Raw genomic sequence first — 12,918 nt, 5'->3', positions numbered from 1 at the left:
CAAATTTATTAACTTTTGTAAGAAATCAATATTCAAATTCTTCACAATTTAAAAAAAATTTCTTCATTTTACAGAATGTAACCGACATACTTATGGTTACCAGTGTACTAGGAAATGCAGTGCAAATTGTCTTCATCAAACCTGTAACCACATAAATGGACGTTGTATTAATGGATGTGTGCCAGGTTATCAAGGACACTATTGTAATTCAAGTAAGTTCTTAGAGAAACCTAAATGGTTCTCACATTGTTTTAATGTGCAATTCAGTAAAGGATCAGTAAAGGAAAGCAGGTAAAGGCCGCAGCCGCATTTCTCTATTCTTCACGCTAAAACTGCGAAAACAAACTTCACCTCTTGAGATCAACAATAGAAATAATAACATTGTTTCCTATCATTGTTTCCTAAAGGGAATTTGTATATAAAAGAGGTTATGATTATTGTCAGATAAAATAACTATTCTCTAACAAAACAATTTTTCTTCTTATTTTTGTATTTTCTCTCTTGCAGCCTGCAGTAATAACAAATATGGCTTCCGATGTTTAAACAACTGCAGTAAATTTTGTGTTGATCAGGAATGTAATCATGTCAATGGACATTGCACGAAATATTGTAATCCTGGGTACCAAGGTCAACGATGTGATACCTGTAAGTTCTCTAAGAATATTTTCATTAATGATCCAAGACTACTTTATAAATCTTAAATATTTAAAATCAAAATCAAAATTGCCTAACAGGGAAGAATCCTAGTAGTAGTAGTAGTAGTAGTAGTACCATCCCACCCGTGTTCATCCTTCAGTATATTCAATACTTCTATTCCATTTCTTACCACCCCTCACTCTCTATACACTTTTGCTGCTTCTACCCAACCTCACTTTCTCTTCTCCTCTCCCCAGGGCCAACTCTGACATCTTCATCTCACTTCCCAGCCCTCCACTCATTTTTCCCATCCATTTTTGTACAATGCAAGAAGCCTTGTTTCTCTTCTGCAGGAAGAAACTTGTTCTGGTGTTTTTCCTTCATGCTTCAACTTTTCACAACCAAGCATAAAGCTACCTCTTTCTCTAATGTGGCCCCAGTCACCTGAAAAGGATATTAATCTGTCAAGCTACACAGTAAAAAGCTCAGTGCATTGTTCAAGAACATTGATGCTGAGGTGGTACTTTTAATGAATTTATTACACTTGTGTATTAATTAATTTTCAGTATATTCAAGATTTAGGGAGGATTTTTACAAAATACATTGCAACTGTAAATATTGATTTATACTGGTGTTGACTAAATAAAATGTATATTATTCATATTCTAATAAGATTCTAAGATATTAAAGTAAATAATGAAGGTTTAGAGGTCTGAGGTGGATTGGTTTTATAAAAGATTAATACTGACTCATGATCTTAGAGATAAACCCTTTACTTTCAATTGTAAGAACATTTTCAATTGTTAAAATACTCTATATGAAATTATTTATCTATGTATAATGTTTTTAGAATGTATGACTGTTTAAAAAAGTTAGTCTATTTACAAATAAAATGAAAAAAATTTAGAATTTTTAGTTTTATGAAATTTGTTTTTTGACCTCATTAACTCAACCAAACAGCAAGAATTACTGTCAAAACTGTAATACTGACATTTGATACAAAAATATAAAAAGTAGTCACAGGAACTGAATTTGAAGTAAAGAGAAAAAGCTTTTTTATTTATTTAAAAAGAAAAAAACCCTGAATTTATGGCAGCACAAAGATAGAATATTTCTAAAGTCTGAATGCTATTGATTATTAACACAATTTTCCAGATTATAATCGATATCTTTTGAAAATATGCTATTTTTTGGATCAGTTTAAATTGCACTCATCATCATGTGTCTTATCCTTGGAGATGTACATGATCTCAGATTAGATTTGAACTAGCATTCCATTATCAGATTATTAGATAGTGTGCAATGTGTGGTCTTCAGATTGGTTTCATGGATATGTCCAGGAATATAAAACATCAGATGATTAATTACTAATCAATCCAATTAAAATGTAAAATAAATTATCTTTTATTTCTTTACTGTTATTAGTTGATCAAACAAAAGAAGACATAAACCCTTGTTTGTTTTTGTTAACAGAAAAATCTTTCCATTGAATAAAACAAAAAAAGCATACTGATTGTCGCTCATTTTTGTTTTATTATGATTTAGCTAATTATTTAATTCTTACACACAGTTTCAAATACATGAATAAATTGTGGTATCCATATCTACTGATTACAATGTTACAATATTGCTGGTTACAATATGCTTCACATCATTTTAGCTGCTCTGTCGTAGGGTGTCCCATTTACAGCTGAGGGGACTGGAGCAATGTGAAATGAAGTGTTTTGCTCATAATTAAAGAAACTGGCTGCAAAAGGGAGATATCAGAGTTAAACCTCAAAATATTTCGAAAATATTTTTACTCTCTCCACCTAAGGGAATAATAAAAGATGAAATATTTTTTATAATTTCAGCTTGTGAACATCCATTTTATGGAAGTGGATGCATGACAGTTTGCAGTGAACACTGCGTAGATGGAAAATGTCACCATGTCACTGGGTTTTGTAATAAAGGTTGTGAACCTGGCTATCTAAATCCACTTTGCATCACAGGTTTGTCAATTCTTTTTTTTCTTATTTCTTTTTATGCTTCACATTGTTGTTTTTTTAGCTCCATACCAGACCTGATCCAACCCTTTTTGGCTCTTTGAAGCTTTCTGTTATTTGTTTTACTACCAAGGGTTCAATAGAGTACAAAACACGTCATCTGTCTACCTTGATACTTTCTCTCTCTCTCTCTCTCACTCTTTTCTCCCTCTTTCTCACTCCCTCCCCTCTTTTAATATCTCTCTCTCTCTCAACCTTCTTTACCTTGTCTCATACATATCCATTACACACTGACTACTTTTCACCCTTCATCTATTATTCAAACTATATTTCATGTCCCTGCAGGACATTTCATGCATAACACACGACCATTTATGTCTGTTCACTTTATTGGCCACTCAATATTTCTGCTAGATCACAGTCAATTCATTTCTGACTTTTTACATTCATCTCCTCACTTCTGACACAATCTTCTCTACTTAATAATTCAGGAATACTCATCCGTGTGGAAATCAATAGATAAGTTAGTGCCAATATATTTAATGTAGGGAATGTTAAATATAATAATTAGTCATCATCATCATCATTGTCCATACTGGCATAGATTGGATGCTTTGACAGGAGCCGATAGGTCCAAAGACTGCATCATGCTCCAGTGTCTGCTTTGGCAGAGTTTCTACAGCTGGATGCCCTTCCTAATGCCAACCAATTTACAGAAGGAACTGGGTGCCTTTTTTGTGTTAATATGTTTAATGGAGGAAATATTAAATATGATAGTTAAATCACTGTCTTTCCCACATACAGGCCTGTGCTGTCAGGTGCTGGTGCCACATAATAAGCATCCATGTTAGTGCTGCAAAAACTCACCCGTGCCAATGGCACATAAAAAGCAGCCGGCACACTCTGTTAAGTGGTTTGCATCAGGAAGAGCATCCAGCCATAGCAACCGTGTCACAACAGACAATTAGAGTCTGGACAGTTCCCAGCTAGCCAGCTCCATGTCAAGCCATCTGATCCATGCCAGCATGGAAAGCAGAAATTAAATGGTGGTGGTGGCGGCAGTAGCAGTGGTATATTTAATGTAGAGGGCATTAAAAAGTTAACTAGAAATATTTTTACAGTGGAGAAGAGAAAACAATATTTGTCAATGACTGGGAGACAATACCATACGTGTTTCATTCTTATAATCACCTCATCAGTAAAGCATAGACTTTGCTGTACTTACTGAAGTAGCAATGAAAGAATCATTAAATAAATTTGCAAGATTTTGCATTAGTTTGTATAAAACTAATCTAATTATTTAATGAATAAATAACTCAGTTAGTGTTTACTCTATTTAATGGTTGTAAAATATTTCTTAGATGCCATCCATATTTCTCTAAACAGCTCTATTTTCATACACCAACTACTATACATTTACTAAGTAATCTATTCAGCACCATTTTGATCTTTGACTTGTGTGATGAGATCATAATAAGACCAAAACATCTCTGGAGTTCCATTCTTGCCAAAGACCATAAATAATATTAGTCTCTGTGCTTATTTCTCTACTACCTGATTATTTCTAGTTATCATATTTAACAGTTCATTCTTTAAATATATTACCACTAACTTAAGCATTCTTCTTTAGCCTACTTCTGTGTGTTGAGAGAAATCTCTTATTGCTAACATAAATAGATGTTTGGGAAATTTCGCTTTCGTCTAGTTCTAATTATTTTACACTAATAACATTCCTTCCTGATTAGGTATTAAATTGATGAGGTAAACCATGCTTAATTTACTTGTGTTCAGCTTACCTGTTCAAATGTTTCACTTATTTCGTTTACAGTGTATGTGACCAACGGTCAGTTTGTAATCCAAGTGATGAGTTTTGTTACCATATTTCTGCTCAAATGCCCTGCTTTTATTTCAGTTGATTTTTAAAATAACAAAGAATTTAGTAATAGAAAATTTGTTATTGCACTAGTGTTTGAAACATAAATTAACAGGAAATTTTGATGAAGAGTATAAATTTGAATGACTCTAACACAGGAAGTTGGTATCATAGAATCAGAGTTACTCAAAGGCAGTTTGCTATCAAAAAGGTTAATTACTTCAGTTCTCTTCAGTTCACAATTATTTATGTTTTAAGTTAAAATCCTACTTCTTGGTCTCTTCTCTAAATGTCGCAGCACTTCTATAACCTTAGCTGTAGGTGGTAGGGCTGCTTCTATGAAGTAGTCCAACTATCTTCAAGGTCATGGGTAGACTTGTAAAAATACATGCATCAATAACCCAATGACATTTTCAAAATCTTCAAAATGACCTGTGAGTATGGGTGACAGTTGGAAGACTACTTTTGTGAATCTGACATCTAATTTGATCATTTTCTGTTGGTGTATGAAAAATAGAATGAAATGTTTTAGGACATTACTCTTTGTCTGAGATCAAAAGAGAGAAATTAGTTTTATCATTTTGAGGGTACTGAATGGGATAACATCAAATTTACTATTTTCCTTACTTGCCAAAAAGAAAAAGGAAAGAAAAAAGCAAGAAAATGTAAAGACCTAAAACATTCTTCACTTCTCAAATTGACCAAATTTACAGAACATTTCTATAAACTCCACCTATGGACTAATATCTTTGGATTCAGAATTTTAATCATTAGGAACTAGAAATGTGTAATGGTGTCTCCTAATCAAAGAATTATCTTATGTTCTTACCAATGCATTTGTTAACATGATAGACTTCCTTTTTAATTAAGCAGAAATTTAAATTCTTGCAAGCAAAATATTGTTTTCTGCTTAATTTTAAAGAACCACTTTTCTTTTTATGTATTTTATTCATCTTACAGCATGTCCTCGTACCTACTTTGGGCAAGATTGTTCCAAGAAATGTAACCACACCTGTTATAACCAAACATGCCAACATTTCAATGGATCTTGTTTAGAAGGATGTATCCTAGGTTATACAGGAACACACTGTTCGAAAGGTAAGAAAATTTTAAGAATTTACAAGAAATTTGATTGTTACATATTCAATTTTTCCTTGTCTCTCTTCAGTCCTAAAAGCTTTCTTATATGAGCATATATATACGTAGAAAAATTTCCTGAATCGATTGGAGCAAGTTTGAATTCTCTAGCTTGAAAAATGCAAATTCTATCAGTTTTGAGTGTGCCTTTTTAAGGAGTTCTCAGTTGAAAATAGTGTCAAAATATAGCTCAAAATGAGAGAATTATTTTGCAGACCGAATCGCCTCCAAAATCGAACGGAAAGTGCTCTTAATCTATATATATAAAGCTGAAGTTGTCTGTGTGTGGCAGGTTTGGTAGCCTTCAACTAACCCTATCTCCTCCGAGACCCTGCGGTGCAAGTTGACCAAAATTGAGAGTATGATAGAAGAAGGCTTGCTCTTCATTCCATACAAGAAAAAATTCAAATCGGACCATGTTAAGACCAAAAATTATTTACATCAAAAAGGTGCTTTTTTTCTATGAAAATCCCTATATTTTACGATTTTTTTTACTGCTGTGTCGCCATTTTCCCGTGTATTTCAACCAGAAAAATGTTCACTTAAAGAGAATAACAAGCTACATAATGCAAAATTTTTACTTTTCAAAAATTCCAATTCTAAAGGGTCGAAACAAACACAAGCAATGCCAGATGATACTGCTAGTATATATATATAACTTATGTTGTCATAACTGCAGTTTTTGATGTTAATCAAACAGCTGGCCAATATTTTTCCAGATCTTTGGAGAAGGGACATTGAGAGCCTGTCTTTCCATGTTCTGTAACACATGCTGTAGGTTAAAGGCAAAGCTACTATTAACTGATTTTCCCCCTTTAAATTTACCCAGTGAAAGTTTAGCATGAAGAATTCTAAAATTTTAATGAATATCTAGGTAGTTCAGATATAAACCAAGCTTATAAACAGGGAATTACCTACTGAGTGGATTACAGATGTGAAGGAGAAACCCCTAACAATACATTATTTAAGGGAACATTTTACTTGGTTTTAAATCTATAAAAACACTCAGTTTATTTAAATAGTTTTTTTCGGACTATTGTTAAAAAATCTACTTTGGAATCCAACAAAAAGTATTCTTCTGTTCTTTGTTGGTTGTTTTCATTAGCACTTTATTTGTGAGGAGGTTTTTGGTGTCTTTTTTTTTTTTTTTTTTTTTTTTTTTTTTTTTTGCACAAGAGAAAAAAACATTTTTTTCAAATGTGAAGAAATATGTTTTTGAATTCTGCTAAAATTTGTTGCAAATTGATGTTTTGGAAAGATTTTAGGAAAAGATTAAGGTTCAAAGTGAATGTGAGAGAGAGAATAGGGTAGAGGAGTAGGAAAGGTAAATGAGTAGAGAAGTGCACTGGGTGAAAATGGTGTGGCAAATGGTAAAAGATATGGAATAAGTTGGATGAAGAGGAGAATATCAGTTCAGTGAAGGAGAAGTGAAGAAAGGAAATAGGGTAACACAAGATTGATGGAAGAATGGGTGTTAGAAGATGAGGCTTGACAGAACCTTGGTTCTGTGGAGAAGCACAGCATATCACCATTCATCTCAGTTCCTTGTCATTTCCCCTCAGACTCTCGACATTTTGTACTCAATTTTCACCACTTCCTAGGTTCCACGTTTAGTGATTGGTACTTCTTTAGACAACTTTATACTCACCTGACAACACCAGTGCAATCTTCTTTCCTTCACACCATATCTGATGCCTCTTATGCCCAATTTTTCTCTCAGCACATTTGTATTTAGTTGTATATGCACACTGACACTGAACATCTAGCAGAGCCAACTGGTTTCATTTCTTTCTAGTCTTCACATGTCCTCTGTATTTGCAACCCAAGTTTCCCAACCACACAGCACTGATGTTCATAGATAGAGAGATTCCAATAGAGTAAAATTCTCTGAACCTTCTCCAGCTGGTACTCATTCTAGTAACTACACTTTCAGAGAATTGTTCTCCACAGCTAATTAAGCCTCCTAGATAAACTTTAAGACCCCTTGATTCCAGGTTTTGCTTCCACACCTGGAGTTTCATTTCTAAGTCTACTACCATTTCAGCTATAAGAATAAGGTCATCAACATAGAGGCAACCAGTCTTAAATTCTTCCATTATTGCTTGGAGGAGTATGATAAATAGGAAGGTATTGGTAACCGAACCCTGACAAATTCCTACCTGCACACTAAATGCATTGGTGTACTCATTATTAACTCTCTTTACTGACAATATCTCTAGACATGGCTTGAACAGCTCTCACAAGCCAATCATCTACTATTAGTTTCTGCAGTGCCCACCAGATGAGGGAGCAAGGTACCCTGTCATAAGACTTTCTCCAGGTTGATGAATGCTAAATACAATGGCTTACTTTTTACTAAATATTTCTGCAGCTGTAGAACTATAAAGAGAATGTCAGTAGTTCTTTTCTCCATACAAAACCAAACTGCAGCTCATCTACATTAACTATGTTCCTAATTAATTGGGCTATGACTCCCTTTCAGTGACCCTCAAAACTAGGTCCAGTAAATTGATATTTCTGTAGTTACTTCTGTCTAAGGCATTTCCTTTACCTTTGTAACAACTGACTAAGATGCTGCTATGTCAACCATTATGCATGATGCCATCCTGTAAAGCAGAGACCTCACTCTCCAGTGGGCCCTCTTCGCAACCCTCACACAAACCAGATCACTGACGACCCCAAGGAATGCGCAGAACTCATTGCCGAGTGCTATGCAAACATATTCACTGTTGAAAGTCAAGATGTACCATCTTCACCATCACTAACAGCAAACTCCATAACAACTATGGAATTTACACCTGCAATGCTGCGACGTCACCTTCAAAATAAGCGCAACTATGCCTCCCCTGGTCTCGATGGAGTTACATACCTGCTTCTCAAACGTGGCAGGCACTTCCTTTTACACCAGCTTTCTATTTTCTTCCAGTACTGTCTCAACAATGGTGCTACTCCGGAGCAGTGGAAAACTGCCAGTGTCATTCCTCTGTTCAAAAAGGGCGACCGCACATCACCTGTCAACTATCGCCCAGTCAGTCTCACTAGCTGTATTGCAAAACTGATGGAATCGTGTGTCAGAGAAACACTCTGGAACTTCTGGAGCTCTCACAGTCTCATCCGACCCTCACAATATGGATTTGTCCCTAACTCCAGCTGCAGTGACCAGCTTGTCGAGTTCCTTGAGGACATTACTCAGATTACTGACAGTGGCTCATGGGTGGATGTTGTCTACCTTGACTTTGCTAAGGCTTTCAACTCTGTGCCACACAAAAGGCTTATGGTGAAACTCTCTGCAATGGGTGTGGGGGATGACCTTTTTAACTGGTTGAAATCCTTCATCCTCAGCCGAAAGGAGGTTGTCACAGTTCTAGGACAGCACTCTACACTATATGAGATGTCATCGGGTGTACCACAGGGATCTGTCCTTGGTCCCCTCTTGTTTGTGGCATACATTAACGACATAGATGCCAATTTAAAGAATGCCACAGTATTGAAATATGCAGACGACATCAAGCTGTACCTTGAAATCAAGAGGACAGATCCTGATGTCTACAACTCTTTCCTGCAATCAGACCTAGACACAATGCAGCAATGGATCACAGACTGGCAACTGAAACTGGCTGTGGACAAGTGTACCACCATGCATTTTGGGAGAAAAAACCCTGCGTTCACATACTCCCTCCACAACACTGATATCAAGAAATCCTCTTGCGAGCGTGACCTAGGCATCACTGTCAGCAGTGATTTGCGTTGGACAAAGCATATCTCTAAGATTGTCAGGAAGGCCGAGGGTGTCTTGGCATCACTCAGCAGGTCTTTTGTTAGCCGCTCTCCAGCCATCTATTTAAAACTGTATACAGCTATGGTACGACCACACTTGGAATTTGCATCATCAGTTTGGAACCCCTATCTTGCACAGAACATTGACCTCCTGGAATCTGTCCAGAGACGTGCAACCAAACACATACCCTCCATCAGACACCTACCATATTCTGAGCGCCTTGTTTCCCTGGGCATGGATTCACTGAAGCTCCGGCGTCTGGCGACGGACTTGGTAAACACCCACAAAGTTATCAACCACCTCACCAACAACAACACTGAACACCTTTTTGATCTCCATGTGTCTAACACACGTGGACATGCCTACAAAGTCAGAAAACAATACAGCTCTCATGACTTTCGGAAACATTTTTTCACGCTCAGAGTTGCTGAAGCATGGAATAAACTGCCTGCGTCAGTTGTTGACTGCCATGACACTGCATCTTTTAAGGCCCTCATGCTTTCCGAAATCCGCCGAAACTACACCTGATTATATATACACTTTAGATGAGTTGTAGTGCACCTGAGCACTGTACACAATTATTATTATTATTATTATTATTATTAAAACCTAGATTCCCAAGTGTAAGCAACTTAGGCTGTTATCCAACCATCTCACACGTGGTCTCCCACCAGTTGGCTTACCTTGAAGAACCTGTATCATGATTCTTTCCTGTAGGTGTTGGACTTCAACAGGAGTGCATATTGTCACCTCTCCTTTTCATAATTTTATGAACTGAATTGAGATGCAGAGAGAAGAGCATACATGGTAGGAGGAGAGGCTGCTTTCTTGATCTAAATCCAGTTATGATAAAATCTTGTGATGGACATCAGATATATTGAGAGCCGAAAACTAATCTCACAGACACTGAAGTCAAAGAGATGATTAAAGCACTTCAAATGTGGCAAGGCCACTGGGAAGGATGAATTTCTGCCTCAGCTGTCAAAAACCTTAAATAGAGAAGGTATTCTCTGGCTGGTTCATGTATGCCAGGTGGTTTGAATCACAAGAAAGCAAGGTGATTATTCCAATTTTTAAAAAGTCAAGAGACTAGTCTAATTATAGATTAATTCCCTGGTTGAGTCTCCCTCCCTGGTGAAGTCTACGCCAAGTATCTGGAAAAAGATATGTAGAGAAATTGTTAAGCCAAAGCTAGCTGAAAAACAGTGTGGCTTCTATCCTGGACACAGCAGGGCCTACCAGATATTCACTCAAGGTCTTCAGGAAATCATGGGAATATTGCCAAGAGATATATGCTTGCTTCGTAGACCTCAAAAAGGCATATGATTGTGTACTGTGGGTCATGCTGTGGAAGGTTTTTCTAGTGTTTGAAATTAATGAGCAATTCCTGGTTGCTATAAAGTCCCTATACAAATGCTAAAATGTCTATGCTCAGGTTAATTGAACTAAAACAAAACCTTTCAACATGGGTGTTGGACGTTGACAAGGGTATGTACTGTCATCTCTCCTTTTCATAATTTGTATGAACTGGATTGTAGCCATTGAAGAAGTGGTATCACAATTGGTGGGTGTAAGATTGGTCAACTGATATTTGCAGATGACATGGTGCTGCTTGGCTCATTAAAACATCATCTCCATCCAGCATGCATTGAATGGGTTTGCAGCCAAGTACTGCAAGGCAGGGATGAGAATTAGTGTTGCAAAGACATTGGTCCTCCCAATCAAGTCTTCCCAGTGCATTCTTCATGTTAGTGGAACATCACTGAAACAAATGAAAAAGTTATATATCTCTGGCTGTAGTCATGATTGATAGGAAGCAGGGGGCTGAATTGGATGCTGGAATTGCAGGGGCTGGAACAGTAATTCACCAGCTCCAGAATTTGGTCCTCAAAAGGAAAGAGACAGGTAAAAGAGCCAGACTCACTCTGTTCAGTCTGGTTTCTTTGTCTATCCTCATCTGTAGTTATGAACATTGGGTAATGTCCAAAAGAGTCATTTGATCATGAACACAAGCAACTGAAATGGGATTCTTCCACAGAACATCTGGAGTAACATTACTAGACAGAGTGCATAGCTTGGAGATCAAGGAGTCTCTCCAGGTCAAGCCTCTACTTCTCCATTTTAAGAGGAAACAGCTCCAGAACTATGGCATGTTTTTTTGTTTGTTGTATTGTAGGGTTACATTTGTTTTTTATCTTTTCCATCTGAGGATTTTCAATTAGAGAATTACTGAAATCCCTTATTGACAAAAATTATCAATAAGGGATTTTTATTGCCATGCCATTTTTATAAAAGTATAACAATTCACTTTGTTTCTAAATTTAGTTTTTAAATATTACTTTATTTTCATGATTTTTATTTCTTTGTGGCCAGAGTGATATGCTTAAATGTTAATTAGTGTACTTATTTGGTTAAAAAAAAGTTTTAATTTTCCATGTTGTACATTATTATCATCTTTCTTAAGATTTTTTTCAATTTTCTCTATTTTCAGTTATTCAGAGTGGAGAACAATCCCAGCTTGACATGTTTCACATCTTAACAGCAGCCCTTGTTGCAAATATCATCATCCTCATATTATGTGTTTTGTGCTTCCGGTAAAATCTTGGAATATCTAGAAACAATAATTGCTGAACGAATGACTGCTTAAATCTACTTAACACATTTTAATGTTATTTATTTCTCTCGAAGTAAACAGTTCTCAGTATATCATAGAAGTATAGATGCACCTACTTGCTGTCCGTTTTAACCTTAAATTCAGGATTTATATTTGCTAATATAGTTTTCTGTTGTTGCTATATTCACATGTGGCTTTACTCAGTTTTGTTGCTATACTCTTATAGTTACAGTTTGGTGCTATAATTGTTTTGTTTGCTATAGATTCTTGTAATTTCTTAATGATGACCTGTACAACTCTTGCAGAGCAACATCTTGGAGATCGGCTTTCTCTGTGTTCCTCACTCATGAACTTTTGCATTTGAAAAATTTGGTGGAAACATTATGGCACTTAACATCAGTAAAACATTTGAGCATGTTTGCTAAACAAAGTTGCTAAATTATCTGCCTATCAACTGCAGCAGTCTCTCATATTTTGCATTGGAGGCTTTCTCTCAGATTACAATATCATAGCATGTGTTGATACAGCTCTTTCTGATCCACACTTTATCTACTCGTGTATCCTTCAAGATTTACTGCATTCATCTTTTGTTTACATCAATAACATATTTGACATTATCTCCAACAATATTCATTCCTATGCAGATATTTATACCCTTCATTCTTCCCTACCTTTCCACACCCAAGTTTCAGTCCCCTGGAACCTAGACACCACAAGTCAAACCAGCACTAGCTTCCAGGAAAACAAATCTGAAAAGCATTCTCTAATGGGGGCCATGCCAATCTCATCTTAATCAATAGCACAAAAATACAATAATTTATGGCATCTCACCCCTCAAAACATGAACAGCATGTAAATAGAACCTACAAGGTTGCCATATACACTAAACCTTATG

General features: G+C 36.1%; 1 protein-coding gene across 2 annotated transcripts in view; it reads left to right on the top strand.

The window, feature by feature from the left end:
* The window catches only part of LOC115218423 (receptor-type tyrosine-protein phosphatase T-like), a 113,521-nt gene that overhangs the window by 38,440 nt on the left and 62,163 nt on the right, over positions 1–12,918 (top strand). For both annotated transcript variants that reach the window (XM_029788228.2, XM_029788229.2), the window contains exons 7-11: positions 75–212; positions 508–645; positions 2,490–2,627; positions 5,455–5,592; positions 11,901–12,003. In XM_029788228.2, coding sequence (XP_029644088.1) covers positions 75–212; positions 508–645; positions 2,490–2,627; positions 5,455–5,592; positions 11,901–12,003 — 655 coding nt within the window. The remainder of the gene's footprint in view (positions 1–74; positions 213–507; positions 646–2,489; positions 2,628–5,454; positions 5,593–11,900; positions 12,004–12,918) is intronic.

The sequence above is a fragment of the Octopus sinensis genome, linkage group LG13, assembly GCF_006345805.1.
Source record: "Octopus sinensis linkage group LG13, ASM634580v1, whole genome shotgun sequence".
In the NCBI taxonomy this organism is placed as follows: Eukaryota; Metazoa; Mollusca; class Cephalopoda; order Octopoda; family Octopodidae; genus Octopus; species Octopus sinensis.
This window is presented reverse-complemented; position numbering and strand designations above follow the sequence as displayed.